The 20,344-nt window shown below is 42.8% G+C and overlaps 1 protein-coding gene across 1 annotated transcript; it reads left to right on the plus strand.

Moving 5' to 3' along the window:
- Positions 1 to 2,557: 2,557 nt before the first annotated feature.
- Positions 2,558 to 20,312, plus strand: LOC104497590 (mediator of RNA polymerase II transcription subunit 23-like; the record flags this gene model as incomplete). The annotated part of the gene is made up of 14 exons (XM_010140857.1): positions 2,558 to 2,583; positions 2,692 to 2,779; positions 3,568 to 3,692; positions 3,833 to 3,944; positions 5,395 to 5,493; positions 5,806 to 5,907; positions 6,446 to 6,515; positions 7,857 to 7,969; positions 9,184 to 9,279; positions 9,869 to 9,886; positions 16,115 to 16,315; positions 17,819 to 17,962; positions 19,416 to 19,561; positions 20,067 to 20,312. Coding segments are annotated over exons 2-14 (1,559 nt in total), but the record flags the coding sequence as incomplete, so codon positions are not given.
- Positions 20,313 to 20,344: the final 32 nt, after the last annotated feature.

A 20,344-nucleotide genomic window follows, 5' to 3' on the forward strand; every position in this document is an offset into this window, starting at 1 on the left:
GTCTTGAGGAAACATTTTTCTTCAGGTGATATAATGGTGTGAGCAAACAGACCTGCACGATGGTACCTGCAGAATGAAGCGTGGTTCGGTAGGTTATTAGAATAGAGTAGATACTTTTGTTGGAAGGGACCAAGGGGCCTACAAAGATCATCTGCTCCAACAGTCTGACCAGTTCAGGGCTGACCAGAAGTTCCAGCGTGTTGTTCCAGGCACTGTCCAAATGCCTCTTGGAACTGACAGGCTTGGGGCATCGACCGACTCCCCGGGGAGCCAGTACCAGGGTTTGACCTCTCTCATCTGCTCCAACAGTCTGACCAGTTCAGGGCTGACCAGAAGTTCCAGTGTGTTGTTCCAGGCACTGTCCCAATGCCTCTTGGAACTGACAGGCTTGGGGCATCGACCGCCTCCCCGGGGAGCCTGTCCCAGGGTTTGACCTCTCTCATGGTAAAGAGATGCTTCCTAATGTCCAGCTGGAACTTCTCCTGGTGCAGCTTTGAACCATTCTTCCCTATTGCTGGATTTCAGGGAGACGAGATCAGCACCTCCCTCTCCACTTCCCCTCCGCAGGAAGCTGGTGAGAGTGATGAGGTTGCCCCTGAGACTCCTTTTCTCTAAACTAGCCAAGCCCAGAAACCTCAGCCGCTCCTCACAGGACATTCTTTCCAGCCCTTCCACCAGCTTTGATGCCCTGCTCAATACATTCAAGGACTTTGACATCCTCCTTAAACGGTGGGCCCAGAACTGCACACAGCGCTCCAGGAAAGGCCACACCAACGCTGAATACAGCGGGACAATCTGGCTGGTCGCGCTGGTTTGATGCACCCCAGGATGCAGTTTGCCCCCTTGGTGCTGGGGCACATGCTGCCAAACAGCACCCCCAGGTCCCTTTCTGCAGGGCTGCCCTCCAGCCACTCCTCTCCCAGCTGATACTCTGCCCGGCTGCTGCATCCCAGGGGCAGCATCCAGTACTTGTTCTCGAGAAGTTTCATGCCACTGATGAGTGCTTGGTGCTCCAGTCAATCTAGACCCCTCTGTAAGGCCTCTTGTCCTTTGAGAGAATCAGCAGCACCTCCCAGTTTGGTATCATCAACAAAGCTGCTAATGGTGCATTCGGGTCCTGCATCCTGCTCGCTGATAAAAGTATTGAACAGGACTGGCCCTGGAATTAAGCCCTGAGGAGCGCTGCTGGTGACCAGTCACCAGCCCAGTGCAGCCCCATTCACTACAGCCCCTTGAGATCTGCCCTTCATCACCCGGCGCACCGTGAGCCTGCTCCTGCCCCTGCTGGACCACCCGTCCGGAAGGATGCTGTGAGGGCTGGCATCAAAGCCCCGGAAAACCTCCCGCCACTGCCTTCCCTTCACCCACGAAGCGGTGACCTTATCGTGGAAGGATGTCAGATGAGTTTAACAGTTTAACTTCCCTTTGCGAACCCGGGTCATCGGGTCGTTGTTGTGTAGAGCACAAGTGAATGAGCTGCTCGGTAGGTCTGAGCCCTGCCTGGTCGGAAGCACTGGGGCGGCAGTGGCTGATAAGGGCCCGAGCAGGAGCCTGGCTGACCTTCTGCGAGCAGAGACTGGCCGAGTTGTCTGCACTGGGAGGAATGTGTAGGTCGCACAGAGAAGTGTAATTGGAAATGATGTCCTCGTGATGGATTTCAGCGGAGAGCAGGAGGGTTTTCTTTCTTTTTAATTTTGCATTATAAAATGCACCGTGTACTTTTCTTCCAGTGGTGTTGGGCTGCTCTTAGTGTATTAATTGCTCCAACCCAGCTGGTTTCTCAGTTTCAGTTGTCATTCAGATTTCATTGTTGTCATTCAGATTTCACGTGTTTAACGTTGTAATTTGAGCATTAAAAATTACCTGGTTTTGAAGCCATAACTGAGAAAATGGAGTATGGAATATGTAGCGGTCAGTTACAGATCACATCTGACTATAATATGAAATTCTTGTAGAATTTTCTTGTAGGAAAAGTTCTAGGATAGTATTTTCCAGAACCTCTTTACTGATGTATTAGAATAATGATGTAGAAGGCTTTGAGCAAAATGCCATGTCAAAAAAAGAAGAAGTGGTTTTGAGGAGATAAACTGGATATTCACTTACAGTCTTTCACCTCGTATGAGATCATTCAATGGAATTTAAAAAGCCGTGGAGCTAAACTCAGATGAGGAAGTATAGAATTGAGTAGCTGAGTGTCATGGAACATAAGTGGGGCAAAAACTTAATGGGATTCAAAAATATTAATCATTTCAAAATATGAAAAAAGAGCTCCCTAACAGAGTGGAACAGTTTCCCCAGCTTTGGGAAGTGAATTAATCTCTGGGTGTTTAGAAGAAGAGCCTTAACGTGGATCCACGAGGCATGTCGTTTATACGTTCCCATGAAAACGAAGCACTCCCAGTTGGGAAGAGTCTGGCATTGCAGGAGAAATACACCTCTCGGATACAGTCTGGAACAGCGTGACTTACTCTTTAGTGCTTCTCCGTCCCGGTGGTGTGATACTCGTCGAAAACCTTTCACCATAGCTCACGCAGGGGTTTTTCTCTTACAGAAAACAGAAGTAATTGAAGAAGCTTTTCCTGGGTGAGTGTAATTGTGTTTATTTGTGCAAGACTTTCTGTGTAATTGTGTTTTTCTGTGTGTGCTCTTTCACTGGGTACCGCTAATAACCAACGTTCTTCTTCGCATTAGCATGTTTATGGACACCCCTGAAGATGAGAGAACCAAACTGATCAGCTGCCTGGGCGCTTTTAGGCAGTTCTGGAGCAGCCTTTCCCAGGTTAACATTTAATTTGTTGCTTTTAACATTTAATTTGTTGTATTTTATAGACTTTAAAATACAGGATACCTTGTCTGGTAGGCAAACACTTAAGCTAAAAGGGCTGTGTCCAGTCATTCAGAGTCTGGGTTCAGATATGGTGCAGTAAAGAAGACTTTGCAAGAGAGAAACTCCCTTTTGACCTTTGTAAGATGATATAGTTGTTCAGCAGAGGCTGGTGTGCCGTGCAAATACAGATGAGCAAATGAAGGTATAACAATAAAGAAATAACCAACCAAAGGTGGTTTGTTAGAGGATTTCTGGTAGAAGGGAATGAGTAGGAGGAAAAAAAAAAAGAGAAAATAGATGTTTGTGTTCAAAAGTGACCTTCCAAAAGTTGGATACCTCTGTATCTGCTCTCCTGGAATTGGAGACCTGGTCATCTTTGTTTTCACAGAATTTGATTATAACTGTGAAAATGAAAGAATAATACAGATCAGATCTATTTTAATCTATTCTGTTTGAACTCATGTATGAAAACCAAAGTTGACTATAGAAGTCAGTGTTTCAGCTAGCAGGTGTTTCCAGTACTGGATGACTGGACAACAGTTGCTGGACAACTGGACTTCTTCAAAATAAAACCAGAGGACTTGTAGGAAAAGCCAAATGTTGGATGACTGGACAGCTCCCACCATTCATAATCTCGTTCTTGGGATGGTTTCATTTCTGCGTGGTAGGATACGGTAGGATTTTGTAGTTTGTTTTGCTCCCTGTAAATATATTCTTTCTCCTCTCTGCTGCTTTTTCAGGAATCCCACGAACAGTGTGTCCAGTGGATTGTAAGATTCATTCACAGCCAACATAGTCCCAAAAGAATCTCTTTTCTCTACGACTGTTTAGCCATGGCAGTAGAAACTGGACTTTTACCACCCAGGTGAGCTCTGTCGGAATGGATCGGTAAATAGGACATGTGGGAGTTGTAATGTTGGGGGTATTTTACAGTGACGTTGTAAAGCTACTGCTGGAGAACATGTGCATATTATCTGTCATTCTGGCATTGTCTTCTTCTGCCAGGATGGTTTGCGAATCCCTGATTAACTCAGATACGCTTGAATGGGAACGGACACAGTTGTGGGCGTTAACATTTAAATTGGTCCGGAAGATTATTGGAGGTGTAGACTACAAGGTACCTTCCACCCATTTGTTCATGCTAAGAGAAGTTATTTTCTGGCTTTGTTTTCATGATTTTACATCCGACACCCAGTGTTTCAAAGTCTGCTTTGTTTATAAAAGAAAAAAAATAATTCAGTGAGACAACTTCCAAGGCTTTCTCATAGCTGAGCTTTACCTCAATAGATTATTCTGCGTTGACAATGTAACTCTTCCTGCTCTGTCCTCTGAAACACAGTCATCTTTCAGCCCTCTTCCAGTTACCAGATCAATAACCCCGATGCAGTTGCAGAAAGGGTACTCGTGGGAAGCTAATAGCAGCAAGCATTAGGGCTGGAGATCTGTCATCCCCTCTGAGCCCTGTTGCTATGTAGCAGAAAGGTCCTGAAAGCTGAGTTTGTGCAGGTTACCGTTTAACACGAGTGGGAAACCATGCTTCTCTTGCAGAGAATCGTCTCACCAGCGCTGGTGAGTGTGTTAGAACAAAAACCATAAAAATCACAGAATCATTTAGGTTGGAAGAGACCTTTAACATCAGCAAGTCCAACCGCTCCCCCAGCACTGCCAGGTCCCCTCTGCCCCCTGTCCCTCAGCAGCACCTCCACACGGCTGGGAAACCCCTCCAGGGATGGGGACTCCACCACTGCCCTGGGCAGCCTGGGCCAGGCCTGGACAACCCTTTCTATAAAGAAATTGTTCCTCATCTCCAGCCTAAACCTCCCCTGGCACAACCTGAGGCCGTTTTCTCTTGTCCTGTACATGCGATGTTGGGAGAAAAGTCTGACCCCCACCTCGCTCCAGCCTCCTGTCAGGGAGTTGTAGAGAGCCAGAAGGTCCCCCCTCAGCCTCCTTTTCTCCAGGCTGACCGCCCCGCCCCAGGTCCCTCAGCCGCTCCTCAGCGCACTGTGCTCCAGACCCTGCCCCAGCTCCATTGTCCTTCTGTGGACACGCTCCAGCACCTCAGTGTCCTTCTGGCAGTGAGGGACCAAAACTGACCCCAGTATTCGAGGGCTGGCATCACCAGTGCCCCCAGTACAGGGGGACAATCCCTGCCCTGCTCCTGCTGGCCTCGCCAGTGCTGGTACAAGCCAGGATGCCACTGGCCTTCTTGTCCTCCTGGGCACACGGATAGCTCATCTTCTGCAGTCAGCTGCTGACCAACACCCCAGGTCCTTTTCCTCTGGTACGTTACGTGGTTGCACTTCAATCAGCCTGCCCAAGCCTTTGCAGGTTGGATGTCTGTGGGTGCACATCAAACTTTCTGCAGTTACTTTGTCATCTGATGTCTGCTAAGGTCCGTAAGGAGTTTAATGTCATTCCCGTGCACATTCTCAGTAGCAGTCTGTCTTCTGACACTTGGTGGCAAACAGCTAATTTGTCTTTCAAGATACTGTCTGAGCAGTTGTCATATTTCAGCCACAAATAATGGCTGTCTGGGAGCGTTAATTTTGTGTGCTTTCTTCTAGGGCGTGCGTGACCTGTTGAAAGTGATCCTAGAGAAAATCTTAACCATTCCGAACACTGTGAGCTCGGCTGTCGTACAGCAGCTTTTAGCAGCCAGAGAGGTAACTGTCGGAATTTTATGTTGTCACGCTAGAGAAGGACAGGCTCCGCTCTTGCTATTAGTGAGTGTATCAGAATACAATCTAAGAAAAAATACCATCGTTCTTACATCTGTTTTCATGGGCTGCCCCAGACTGGTAGGCAAACCTTTGTTTACCTTACCCAATGTCTCTTACACTCATTTTTTTTTTTTTTTTTTTTTTTTTTTTTTTGGTCATCTTCTTTCTTCCTTCCCGTTACTAGTTGACAGCCTGCCTCCATTCCCTTGTGCTCTGGGTTGAAGTTCAAGAGTGCCCTAGAGTTACTATTTCTAGGTGGTAGCCTACATTTTGGAAAGAAATGCGTGTTTGTTACCTGCCTACTTTGCGGTTACAGAAATCAGAAAACTCTATCCTGAAGGAAAGCTGCCCCATTGGGTAATGATATGATTTAGCACATCATGTCAACTGGGGTTTTGTTCAGCGCAAAACAAAATTACTTTTTTTAAACCAAAGATTTTAAATGAAGGTGCAAAATCTTCCGGTGAGCAGTAAGCTCTCTGCTTCCCTTGTAAATTAAGGTACGGGCTGGGTGTGATTGCTGCAGCAGCTCCCTGTGTTCTCACACAAAACTGGTGACATAGTTTTGACCTCTGGCCTGATGTTCCAAGCTCGGGAAGCAGTGGTTTGGTTTTGACAAATACATTCAGAACGGTCAAAACACGTGGTTGTGTGTTTTGTGGGGCGTGCTACCAGTTTGTGCTTTCTCTGTTGCTTCCAGAGAAGAAAAAAGACTTGAAATAGCTGACCTGTGTTTTCTTTTTGTTCAGACTCAGTTATGCAAAAGTATTGGAGTCCTTAGTGAATTCCTGTGTATTTTATTAAAATGTATAAACTATTTTTAAGTCTTAAATATTCATTATCAGTATCTGGAATTTAAACCCTTAAATTAGTTTTTCCTCCTTTTCTCATCCAGTTACTAGGTAATTTAGTATCGGATTTTGTGGATACCTTCAGACCTACAGCAAGAATAAATTCAATTTGTGGTAAGAGAATGACTTAGTGAATGCTTGAAAATAAATGAATTTTGTCTGAATGATTTTGTTTCTTATAGTCATCTAAGCAAAACGCTTCAGAGCTTATGTTTCCTGTAGTATCTGTGCTCTTGTCAGATTGTTCTCACTTCTCTTCAGTTTTTGCTTTTAAGGAGAGAGCAAAATAATTTTTTGCTACAGGCTGGTGATGGAAAGATGCTTCTTGTTCCATGGCTGTACAGTTTCTGCCCACTGTAGACTTTAAGAAAATTGTGTGTTTTCTATGCTCGAGGACTTTGAGTTAATACAGATCCACTGGTATGTTAGTCATGGGGTGTTTTCTGACTTAAATTTCCAGTGGCGCTTTTGTAGCTGCTCAGCCTTATCCCTGTTGCCGCAGGCTTCTGTGTGAACATTTCCAAGCTCAGACAAGTACTGGCTCTCACCAGAAAATCTCTCCATCATTTACTGCTTGAAATCTGGGGATTAAAATTTGGCTCTTTTAATTGTTACATTTTTCTTCAGAAAGATAAAACTGTCTTCCGCTTTGAGCACTGAGTAGTTTAGTAACAGCTAAACCTCTGAGGAAGGTTTATTGCTGCTTCAGTGCAGAGATTGAGGGTGTAAATGCATCTGTAACGCCCCAGGTGTGTTTCAGAAGCACGTGGTTATTCTGCTGTTGAAAGCTTTTACGCATACGACCCGCAGGGATCACAGGCAAATTTTTACAAGTCACGTGTATGTGAATGACCCGTGCAGATACAATTGAAGGAAAGAACCAAATGCTTCTTTACTACTACTTTTATCTGATAGTAAAATGGACAGTCTGGACAACAGAAGTCATGGAATTTGAACTGACCATGAGATTGAGGTCAAAGCTGAGGCACCTACATTTAGATGCTGATATACAGGGGCACGAGGAGTTCAGGTCAGATGCAGGTGATATAAATCCCAGGCATCTCATCTACACTGATTTAAAAAGGTCTAAATTTAGTCCACAAAAACCTCTTTGTGTGTGATGAGCTGAATCCCATTGGCCTATGCTGGCTGGATTGACTAGATCTCCCTTGACTCTAATAAAGGAACAGTCTTCTGGTAACCTGAAAGGGCACTTTAATATTTACAAATACCTTTATTTTTGAGGTACCTGATCTGAATAAATGGGGATATTCCTCCTTAGCTATTTTATTAGTTGAGAATTAATTAGAAAAATCAGCCTGAAGCAATCCTATGGCAAAAAAGCAGTGAAAATGTAAGGAGAGCATAAAAGTGGCTGAGGCCAGTTTCTGCATCAGAATGATGAAATTATAGGCCAGTTTCACTGTTTTGGAACTTATGTTTCATTGCATGTAGGTCGCTGTAGTCTGCTTCCTGTGGTAAATAACTCGGGTGCCATGTGTAACTCGTGGAAGCTGGATCCCACAACCCTTCGTTTTCCTCTGAAAGGTCTCTTACCGTATGATAAGGTATGTACGCCTTATTATGCTTCTTCAACGTGTTGTGCTCGATAAATATGGAGCTTTTCTATCATTAGGAGAAAAATTAATTTCAATGTATTCAATAGTTTCACCTGTGAATATCTGATTGTTCCAGCTAGGCTGACATTGAAGACGTAGATGTTTTCACTGGGTTAGCTATTTCAATTATTTCAGGCTGTATGCTTGTGGTACGTGGGGTACAACTCCTGCCCAGGATGCTGAAGAACATGAGATGGTCCGTGTGCTTTGTGTGTGTGTGAGAGAGCGAGTGAGAGCAGAATATCGATAGGAAAATTAGTTTAGCAGTGGGGAGATGAAGGAGAGTGAAAAGGTAAGTTCTTCTCTGTGCTCTTTCTTATTCCATAGGAAAGATAATTTTCCAGTTCAAGTTTAAATATAAGTTAGCTTATTTGAACTTAAAAACTCTGAGTGTGGAATAGTGATGTACTGGAAGAACTGTAAAGGATGAGGACAAAAATGCCGTGGCTCAGCATCCGGTTCCCAGTATCCTAAGTGTGCGAGGAAGGATATAAAAACCATGTATCTCATGACACGTGCAGTCTGCACGCTCTACAGCCACGATCATTTGGGGTGTTTCCTGAGACAGAGTAGGTTTCTGTATATTTAGTAGACCTTCCTCTTCCAAACATTTGTTCAGTGGCCCCATGAGCCAGTATAAGCTTTTAGCATCCTTCACATCCCCTTGACAAGGAGTTCCACATTTCCACTTAGTGTTGCATAAGCAGTTGGCACCTGCGTGTTTCAAACGTAGCTTCAGGTGACGTCACAGTTTAGATTCAGCTGTTGAAGGTGCGGTGAGCAGTTGTTCCGTACCTGCTTTGTTCACGCTACTCGTGATTTTTATGCATCTGGCTCCTGTGCTTCCTCAGTTGTCTTACCTGGCTTCTTTTGGGTTCTTGACGATCTTCCAGGATTTCAAGGCTGATTAAAGAAGTGTGCCATCCTTTTTTTGGATGCAGAATGTTCTTCCACTTGGTCCCCATAAAATCTGCCTCTTTTTAAGAGCTGTGATTATTTCCTCCTTCCTTTTGGGCATCGGAGAGCAAAAGGATTCGCCTGATAATACATAGCTGCGTACATTAAACATTCATTCTTACATTGTTTAACTGAGTATTGAACATAATCTTGATGCACCTTATGTTTGTATGTGATTGCTTTTGGTTTCGTTTTTGTTCTCCAAGGATCTGTTTGAGCCACAGACCGCTTTGTTGAGATACGTGCTGGAACAACCGTATTCAAGGGATATGGTCTGCAATATGCTAGGTCTGAATAAGCAGGTACTGTACTCTGCTGTACCCCGTGATTTAATTCTGCATAGAATCTGCACTATTCTTTTTCTCTTTTCTTTGCTATAGCTAACTAAGCAAAACAGTTTAGGTCCAGAGAGTGAATTTTTTATTTTTCTTTTTTTCTTTTTGTTTTCTTTTTTTATGAGATCATATTAGGTTAATTGGACACTGTTGTTCCTACCATTTGTATATTGCTTTACGAATGTTAAATTGAAAAGTAGAGATTTAAAATATGATTTTTTTTTTTGCATTGCTTTTTTTTCCTATAAGGCCAGCCTCAAGTACACCTTTGACAGACAGTAGGAGACTGCTAGTGCAAACAGTAAAAACGGTTATTGTTCGTTAGTTTTTAAAGCGTTCTTGTACTCTGTTATATTGGCATGTTACCGTAGTAGAATAGTGAAAAGCTGGGGTTTGTGTTGTTCCGTTTTTTCTTTTCATACCTTAGAATGGGAGGGCTTAGTCTGACTTGGGGATCCTTGAGGCTGGCCTCATAGTCACTGTTTTGTCTTTTCTTTTTTTCTTCCTTTATTTTTGTTCTGTCCTGTCTTGTCCTGCCCATCCTCCAATGCTCTAGACCTTGAACATTGCTCAGGTATGTTCACAACCTTACTGTTGTATTGTGACTAACGATACGCTGGCCGCTTCGTAGCCACTGATTCCAGTTAGAGAATACATGTACAGTCAGGGCTTGAAATTGGCAGGACACGAGTTACGAGCAAATTCTCACGACAAATCTCGAGAAGTATGAGAAGTGTAGCATAAAGCTGGCAGTCAGCGGTCCTTTGGTCCTAAAATTTCCATTGGAATGGACTGCTACCATTTCCCTTTCCAGTCGTAAGAGCTTTTACTTTTGTCTACTGGAATTTTGAAATGAGGAGAGATTCTTAGTTTGAAATTTTGTTCCTTAGGCAGGTGGAAAAACATCCACTGCACTTGACTGTAAAATTATAAAGCTGTAAATACATCATTGTTTAAAAAAAAAAAAAAAAAAGGTTTACTAGTGAAATTTTCTTCTTATTAGGAAGCCTCTGTTACAAACTGCCCAACAGGCAGTTATAATATTCTCCAAGCTGGGTGGATCAAAGGCAGTGCAGAATACCATGTCAAGAGCAGTTCCTTAAAATCTCACTGCGCGTTTAAATAAATAAATAATCACCTGAGCAAACCAGCCAAGCGGGCGTCTGCTCGCGATATGTCGCGATACGGGTGTTCTGTTTACAGCCCATCCCTTGTTGCGGTAGTAAAGACCACACCTCCTTCAAACGACGTGGTTTAAGACGCATAAAACAGCGGTGCTGTTTGCAATACTGTAGTGAAGGTTGTGTCAGTGTTTCCATTGAAGACACTTTTTTCAGATTTGTGACTTGACTATAAAATTTGCATGAACCTGAAACCTTGTGTACATTTCCCATCGGAAGTGGCATTACCACCGTGCTCTTTCCGGTCTGGGACAGTGGTTTTGAACATGCAGATTCCTACACCTCGTGGTCTCTCAATCTTTTGTCTTCAAGACTCGAAGCAGCTGAAGTGTTAAACCTTGGAAACGAGCTGCTGGGCTTAGAAATGAGTAGTATTTGTATTCCGTGTCTACTTCTGTGTCTGCACTCAGTTAATAAATCAAACTATTCCTCTGTGCATCTTGCAGTTGGTAAATAAACAAAAAATAGAAATATTGAACCCATTTTATTTTTCAAACTATGGATGGTCTGTGCCTTCAGGTCAAAAACCATTGACTTCAAAAATGCTGGTTTTTAACTCGTACTTCACTGTCCTCTAAAAGTAACCAAAGAAAATTTAAGTAATGAAAAACCTTGAACTCTACTTCCTAAAACTTGTTTAATTTGTTGAGTAAAGGAATTCCTACACAAAGTTTCAACCTGGCGTGAATTTTTATGGCTAAGGAGCAAACTTGAAGAAGGTGGCTTACGGAGGAAATGCTGACAGAACATGAACTATAGCCATACTACCACAGTGACACCAGCAGAAAGCTGTCTGGGCTGTCGGAACCTCGTGAGTCAAAAACCGAAATACAGAGCAGGGTGGTGTAGCGGTATGGGTCAGGGAGTAGTGTTCCATTTAAACACTAACACTCGCTGCTTAAAGCTGTGGAGAACAGTAAAATGTTACTCGCTTTTAGGTACAGATTAACTTCATGTTATAGTTGGATTTGTTCATGTAGCCACCTGGCAAAAACTGCTTTTTGGAAGTTGTGTAACTACATCGATGCTGCCAGTAAAACGGCTGATAAGTTTGTATTTTATTACTAGAACTGGGCTAACCTGCAGAAATGAACTGTCAGTGTCGTAGAAGACACTTAGAAGCACCAATAGTGCCAAGTCTTTTTCAAAATGGGTAGAGAAACACCTCAAAGCAGTGATCATCATTTATTTATGATCATTCGTTGTTGATGTGAAGCTGCTTGTACGCCCTGTTGACGATTTACACAGGTCCAGTTGCAGGATTGGAGCCTTCATTTGAATCCTTTGGCATCACAGACTAGGTCTGGTTCAGCTGTATGCGTCCTAGTTCTCCAATACGCCTCGAGATGAGCAACGACATTTTCTGCTTCAGCAGGCCTGTGTTTAGAACACTGCTCACAGGAGCCATCCTGAGTGGAAAAAAAAAAAAATACCGATCCAGCTGTCCTGTTAACCTTGCCTAGGGGAAGATGGTGGTAAAATTTGATATGTTCCTGGATTCGTATGTTCCTTTCAGGATTCTTAAGTTCTGCTGTGGGATTCTGTTGTAGGGTGAGCTTTTCTAACGCCTTTATCAAGAATATGGCTTTAAGTCCAGGCATAAAATACAGACTTCAAAGTGTTCCTTCTGTTGGAGTCTGGGGATTTTTATTTTTTGATTCTGTCTACTTCACTATGGGACGGTTCCTTCTCTTGAATACCCGTGTGAACTGGTCTAGAGGAATTAAGAGATGTAAATTGTATTTTATTGTGTATGTTATCACGATTTATGGTTGGTGTCAATGATCTTAAGAGTCTTTTCCAACCTCGATGATTCTGTGCTTGTATTTCACTTTATATTCTGCTGTTTGCTGGGGTGATACTCCCAATACTTAATTAACTCTTAATAATTTGTCGAGGTGTGTAACAATCTTGGATGTTGGAAATTGGTTTGTATCTTCACCATCTCCACACGTACAGACGTGCAGGAAGGATAAAATCCCGGTGTTGCAGTCAGGTTGAAAAACTGTTCAACTTGGATTGCGTTGGGGAATATTGATAGAGGAGGTAATTTTCAGGTGTCTTGTTTCTGTAATGTTATTCAAACTTTTAACTAGCAGCTATTAATGATTTTAACTTTAAATAGCATATTTGCCTGGTCACCTCTTAAACCAGCAGCGGTGATCTGCAGCTTCGAGTGGGAAGTGACCTGTGCCGTGCTCTGTTCGGTGACTGTACTCTCTCCTCGCTGCAGAGCAGGGGAGTTTCCTTGGGAAATTTGTGTCTGTCCACGCATCGTGTGAGCAGAACTACGACGTGAAAGAAATGACGTCATGCAATATCCAAAAATTGACCTTCCCTTATGTTTTTGAAGTGGTGGAGCTTACTGTGCAATATGACTAGTGCTAACATGGTGAAGTTCTACAATTAAGGGGGGTGATTATTTTCTATATTTTTTTATTGTAAGAGCTTGTGTTCAGAACGCTTGAGCACTACTTGCTTGTTGAAGCTTATGTCATTTTTTAAGGAGGAAAGCTCAAGAATGCCCGCTGAACTTGGTAGAAACAGATTGAGGCGTAAGAGAAACAAGATGCTTTCAGGTTTTATGTCTCACGGCGTGCATGTTTGGAAGTGGAAGTGAGAGGGAGGGTGTAGTTCTGTCTTGTATTAACTGCTTGAGGCATTTAACTTGCACACTTTGAATTTGGAGATGCCATTTACTGTTGCAGGGATCTTGGGCTCTCTGGTTTGGTCTTCAGAATCCATTTCTTCAGTGTAGATATTCATAAAATATGTTTGAGATAAGCGGTGTTTGCCTAAAATATCCCAGAACTATAATTGCTTGCCCCCACTTCTTAAAATACTTCTGTTTTAGGGAACACCTGGAATGCTACACCTGCCTGCCCCCAAACCAACAACCCAACCAACCAAAAAAAAGAAAAAAATCCCAGTTGAGGCTTTGAGCCACTTAAAGTACCACTAGTCCGTCAAAGGGCTGGTCTCAGGAAGTGTTAGTATCACATCGTCACGTAGCGCTTCTTTTCCTCCTGCGTTTTTTGATGGTTTAGAACGCTTTCAATGAGATGATGATGTATTTGTCAGATCTTTAAATAGAATTTTCAGGGCAAAATGGAGAATATGTATTTATATAACAAAATTATAAAAATCTCAATAATCTTCTCTGTAGGAAAAACCCACAGTGGTTTTAATGCTGAATTTTTCCGTCTGGAATCCAGAACAGTGTTTGGGTTTTTTTGTTGTTGTTTGGGTTTGTGTTGTTTTGTTTAAGCCACACCAAACCAGGAATTCCTACTTATTCCTGAGGGGAGTCAGCCTTCACCTGTGTTTTTTATTTGTCTCGGTATACACTGAGATGTCCTTTCAGTTAGGAGCAATTAATACAACAAGGCCCCAATCCTGCAAATTCTTCTGCAGCACAGTATTTTATTTCTGAGTGTTCCAAAACTATAGATAGAAAATTTGTGCAAAAATGTATATTCACTGAAAATACAGAGAAAAAAAAAGCCAGAAAGTTGAATGAAGATAGAATGTGAAGTATGTGTATTTGCAATTGAAAATTGTTCTTAAAGTGATAAAAAGTACGATTTTCAGAATAAAAGAGTGAATTTGTTTTGTTTCTTTTTAATTTCCTGGCTCCTAAACTTTTCCCAATCCTGAAATTATTCAGAAGAGTGAAAATTCCTACTGGAAATTCTGGCTTTCTTTTTAACAGTAATATTTTCCTGTTGTATTCTTTGAATAACTTCATTCTAAATTAATCTAGCCTGCCACGATGAGGCTTTTGGACATTAACCCAGTGCTTAGCAAACTCTTAAATTTCAAGCCCTGTACGTCGTAGTTTTGCATGCTGGATTCTAAACTAGTCTGTAGTGTTGTCTGTTGCACCCTGCTCTGCTTCATAATTAGTTGCTTTAGGAGGGGGACGAGACCCAGCCACAGCCCCCCCAAAGCGTTCTCAACGGGCGGTGTTCAGATGCTCACTGTGACCCCATGGCGGGGTCGATGCGGGGTAACGGCGTTGCGTGCCAGAGGAGGCGGTGGAAGTGTAACCGGTGCTTTCTGTTTGAGTTAGAGGTTTGTGTTAAGCATGCTTCGAGAGAGCGCAGCTGGAATTGTAGCTTTCTGCCGTTTTGAGCTGGCGAAGAGCATGCAACAGGGGATGCCGTTCACTACATTTTGTCAACTTTTCCCATTCTTGCGTTTTGTTTTGAATTGAAGAGAATCTCTCTTTGTGTTTTTTCATGGCAAAAGGCTACCATCGATGAAGGTAGAGCAAGCATCTCCTTTCAGCATCTCTTTCCTTTTATTATTGCTTTCCTTATTAATTCAAAGGGGTTTTTTAGGCTGCCTGACTAGTAAGTCAAAGAACTCATCTAAGGCATCCCTGAAATGTTTTATGAGTACTTGGGTGATCTTGAACTTTTCATACACCTTTTTGCCTCCTGAAAGGGATACTGCATTTTCATGATTAGCGTTTGAGCAACTCAGTTCCTTTTCTTTCGTATCATGGAAGTAATAATGTTTTCTTTAAGGCTGCATTATGTTACAGGCATCAGGTGTAAAAAAAACTAAGAAGATAAAGAAAATAAATTCTATTTCAAGTGCTAGCACTGTCTGACATAAGTCAAATTCTGCACAGATTTTTGGCCTTAGTAACAGGACTTTGCACTGATGTAACTATATAAATGCAGGGTCATAAAAGGTTGTTGCACAAAAGAACTTGTGATATGTGACATCATACTTGCTGGTCTTAAATGGGACGTTTCTCATCTGAGTTCCAAACCGCTGGTTGTGGCCCTGCTTCACGTACACCTGTGCTAACAGGCATATCTGATTGTGTAATGCGTTCCTTCCTTGAGCATGATTAACAGTCGCCAGGGAAGGTGTGTGTTTTGAATGATACCTGGGTTTGCATGGCTCACTGTGGAGATTGGGGCAGTCCAAAGGGAACATCTAAAGAGCATCTTACAGATCGCTGTGATCTGTCATTTCTGTGCCAGTCGTAGTATGTGGAACATGCTTTTTAATCTTGTCTTGGACCAAGTGCGCAGTAGTTCAGCACCTAATTACAGGGGTGTTAACCAGATGTTGGTTTTGCCACTGGTTGTAGGTGAGCCCAAAACAGGAGTGAAAAAGAGTGTCACAGATCATGTATTGGGACGTTTACTCTGGGTTTGGTGGATGTCTTTTTCTTTATGGTGATCCCTATTTTTGAAACGGGCTTAAGGAAGGAAGTGCCCCCCACTTCCTAAAAGAAAACCAACCCCAAAACAAAACAAAGAACCCCCAGTGGGATCCAAAGAATGGACTTTGTTTTCTGTGAATGCAGGATCAGAGAAATAATATTCTGTATGCATGTATTAAAAACCACAGACAAACCTGCCAGATGTTGTTTGCACATTGATCTGTGTTTTGGAACTGAGTACGGATGAAGTGTAAAAATCAGTGTGACCTGTAACGTAGTGCAGCTTTAATACACTGGCTTATCCTTAACTTAAGCTCAGACTTCATTTCATGCTTCCCAGCCTTCTGTCAGAATACTGTACTGTGACTGCAACTGTTCGAGTTCTGGAGTTAATGGCAAAGCTTTTGGAATACTGTATCTGATCTCTGCCTTACAGCACAAGCAGCGCTGCCCTGTGCTGGAGGACCAGCTGGTGGATCTTGTGGTGTATGCCATGGAACGGTCTGAGACTGAAGAGAAGTTTGATGATGGTGGAACCAGTCAGCTTCTGTGGCAGCATCTCTCCAGCCAGCTCATTTTCTTTGTGCTCTTTCAGTTTGCGAGTTTTCCTCATATGGTCCTGTCACTCCATCAAAAGGTAAATTGTTTGTATCGCTCCCATGTGGTAAGAGACATTTTAAAACCAAAACAAGTTTTAAAAAAACCCCAAAAAACCCACTCACTCCCTCCTCCTTACCTTACGTGTAAGAGTTAAATTTTTGACTGTTGTGCTCTGTAGAAGTAAGCCATGGTCTCAAGTTAGGTTGCTGTGAGCTAGGTCTGTTTCTAGTGTATTCGGTTACGGGATGTTGCGTTATATCTGGATTCAAAATGCACTAGTAACTAGAATCAGGATATAAACTGCAGAAGATAATTAATAAGATAGAAGATAATTAATAATTCAGAAGATCCAAATACTGTGCTGTTGCATCCAATGTACAGCCGAGCCTCAGAGAGCGAACGCCCTGTTCGGTTTGTGAGCTGAAGTGTAAACAGAGACGAGAACTTAGAGTTTGTTTGTTTGTTTGTTTGTTTGTTTGTTCAAAGCAATCCAGTCAAAGATCACTTGTCCAATTACAGTGATACTGGCAATCAGAGTCCGAGGTTGTTACTGCTTCCTGATAATAATTCCATTCAAACAGGCACACTTTCTAGTATTGCCCCTTTTCCCTGGCGCTCAGTGCCTCTCTGAGTTCTCAGGGAGACAGTGCCAGTTCTCCGTAAGAAAGGAGAGGAAGAGTTACGCTAAGTCAGGCACACCCTGAGCGCTTTGCTGAGAGAAGGTGGGGTGTCAAGCGTAGGGAAGGAGTGTGCCTTCTCCTCGCTGTAGGATTAGCTTCTGGCTGTTGAGATACAGTTTCTAACATGCACTATACGTTGCTCTGTCTTCATTTGTCCCCAGTTCCTTGTTACATCAGTATTTACTGTGTATGTTACGCTTTACTGGTGATGGATTCTAGTTCCCTGCTCTCTTTGGTATCCCTGAAATTAGTTTTACCAGAGTGGCATTCCTTTAATTACTGTTAATGAACCATTGAAACAATAGGCACTATGCAACAGAGGTGCACAAATTAATCTGAAACTAGAGCAAACTAGGAATGGGTAGAGGCTAAGAGGAGAGTGCTGGTTACTAGAGAATTGCTGTTACAGGCGAAGAAGCTAAATAACAAAAAAATAAATCCAGATGGGCCCAGATGAAGCAAGCCGGAGTTGTTCTGGTTCAGAGACTTTGTGGAGTTAATATAAAAGCCTGGCCTGCTGCTGGCAGTGGCAATACTGTACTTGTCTACAGGGCTACAAGGTGGCAATTTAAGACCAGCATTTAAGAGCTGCTAGTTTTTCAAGAGTGATCCTCAAGAGCTGAATACGTTTTAAATCTTCCTGTGAACTGGTGTAGTCTTTCCAGAGCCTGTTTCTGTGTTATGACTCATGTACCTGTTTGCCATCTTTCTGAAAACACAGTGTTTGCTTCTGCCTGCTGTAACATTTCCAGTAATCTCTGCTGGAGCTCTTCTGGTTTGCCCCTCTACTTTTATAAGAACCTTTGCCATGATTTTTCTCCTGCGTGCAGTATTTGTCTGTTACTGAGTGTTTTTGACAGTTGGCAGGCCGTGGTCTCATTAAAGGCAGAGACCATCTGATGTGGGTGCTCCTCCAGTTCATCTCTGGCAGCATCCAGAAGAACGCACTGGCTGACTTCCTCCCTGTTATGAAGCTTTTTGACCTCCTGTATCCTGAGAAAGAAGTAAGTCTTTTCTCTGACCTGGAAAATTTTATTTTTAATTCAACTTGTGACCTTCTTATTCATTATTGCTCTCATTCCCAAGTCACTGTTACAGCCCTGTGCTGCCTAGTTGGAGGGACATTTAATTATTTCACAATTAAACGGAAATTTTCAGGATCTCTTAGCTGTGTTTTGCCAGTAACCAAAATTGTGCAGTGTTTTTAGGGATGAAAAAGAGTTCTGTTAACTCCTCTCTCCCCTGACTTTGCTTTGGCTAAGGTTTTGAGGAGTTTTAGTTAAAGCACTGAAGATACTGGTAAGGAATACTGTGGAATTTTATTTTTAACTCCTGGACAGTAAAGAACTAAACAAGACACCCTAAATTTGTTTTGTATTAATGGTAACTTAAAATTCATTCTGCAGGAGCAAAACAAATCCTAGTCACGCTTTGTACGTTCCTCTAGAGTAAAGGTTCCTGAGGAAGGGGGAGTTGGGGGAAATTCTTAAACTCCCACCATGACAGAGCTGACAGCATGAAGTCCTGATGGCTGGGTCTTATCATCATGCTCTCTGCTCTGGGTCAGTGGATATGTTAACAGGAATATGTGGTATACCAGACTGATTACACAGCAATTCCCACCACCCCCTTAAGGTAGTTTTGACCCACTGGAGTTCTTCAATACAGGTTGTTTCATGCAATTCCTTTCATCATCACAGAATCTGGGAAGAGTGACAGGACTATTTCCCTTTGCTGTAGAGATGGGCTCCGAGTTACTCGTTTGACGTGTTTGTGGGAGCAGGGCATTGCTGAGGATTCAATTTCACAAGCAGTTTATCTATGGCTGTTGCTCTTAAGCTGCTCTTGATGTGATGCTGCTGCCTCACTTGGGCTGTGCAGCGGTAACTGTGCCAAAGGGAAAGAAATGTAGGCGGAAGGGGAGAGCCCGCCTGCCTTTTCAATGGCAGTGATACACCCATGTCCGTAGCCAAAACCGTCTGAATTTTGGGGTGTGTCTGCTCCTTTTCACAGAACGAGGACTGATCTGTAAGTGTAGTGGTGATGCCAGACAAGTTAGATTTTTGCATTGGTGAACCACTACGGCAGCACATCCCATAACTGATTTCTGAATAATGTCTTAGTGCCAGGCTGAGAGTAGAAGTACATGCTTTGTAACTCTGCCTGTCTTGAATTTGTGTATTCTCAACATGAACGTCCGTTTGCTGAGGTCTTAGATAATTGGTTTGGTTTGGTGTTTTGGTTTGGGTTTTTTTCAGAGTAATTGCTGAGGTGCAGGTCTCTTCTCAGAGCTCTTGCAGTAAAATTGCTTACGCCAATGAGGGTAGAATCTATTCTTTAAACATGTTGCTGATGGTGTTGCAAGTCAGAAAAGGCAGCTCCTGAGTGCTGCCTCTCTAAGTTCATTTTCTGTACATTAAACATGTGATACGTCGTGCTCCTGTGTCCTTTCTTTAGTGCATTCCTGTACCTGACATTAACAAACCCCAGTCAACGCACGCTTTTGCAATGACCTGTATTTGGATTCACCTGAATCGGAAGGCCCATAGCGACAACTCCAAGTTACAGATTCCCATTCCTCATTCTCTTAAGCTTCACCACGAGTGAGTTTGGGGGGTTTTGTTAAGTTTTCATTTGTCTGTAGACATAATGGAATAGGAAGCACCATGGCTTCGGAATGTGTTGTGTCGTGTGAGGCTGTATGAGGCTTGTCAAAGGAATGAAGCAGCACTGAGAGCTCAAAGTCAAAATATGCTGCTATCATACAGCTAACAGAAATAATACATTACATCTAAGATTAATAAATCTTTTTTACTGATCTGAAAGGAAATGGGCTACTTTGTTTTATTTTGCTGTGGTTTAGAAAGTGCAGGTGAGCAGTACACTGGCTTAAGTTTGTTCCCAAAGGGGATTTTTAAGGTGTATTTTTGTCCAGACGGGTTTCTCTGATCCAGTGAAACTGTGGCATAAGATGCGATCACTTTGATGTGGTGCAATTAATAAATATTTTGGTTTTTCTGCTATTTTACAATGGCCTTTTGACTGGGGTTATTGTGTGTTTTTCTGCCTATTTCTTGCTATGTAATGGTTAATCTCTTTGGCACACAGGTTTCTGCAACAGAGTTTAAGAAATAAAAGCTTACAGATGAATGATTACAAGATCGCCTTGTTGTGCAACGCTTACTCAACCAATTCGGAGTGTTTCACTTTGCCGATGGGTGTTCTGGTGGAGACTATTTATGGAAACGGCAACATGAGGACACCTCTTCCAGGGATGAATTGCATGGCGTCGGGGTCTATTACCCCACTGCCCATGAACCTCTTGGACTCACTCACTGTTCATGCCAAAATGAGGTACGGTGTGCAGCCTGCTTTCCTCCCCCCCC

The sequence above is a fragment of the Buceros rhinoceros genome, unplaced genomic scaffold (assembly GCF_000710305.1).
Source record: "Buceros rhinoceros silvestris isolate BGI_N320 unplaced genomic scaffold, ASM71030v1 scaffold38447, whole genome shotgun sequence".
NCBI classification, from domain to species: Eukaryota; Metazoa; Chordata; class Aves; order Bucerotiformes; family Bucerotidae; genus Buceros; species Buceros rhinoceros.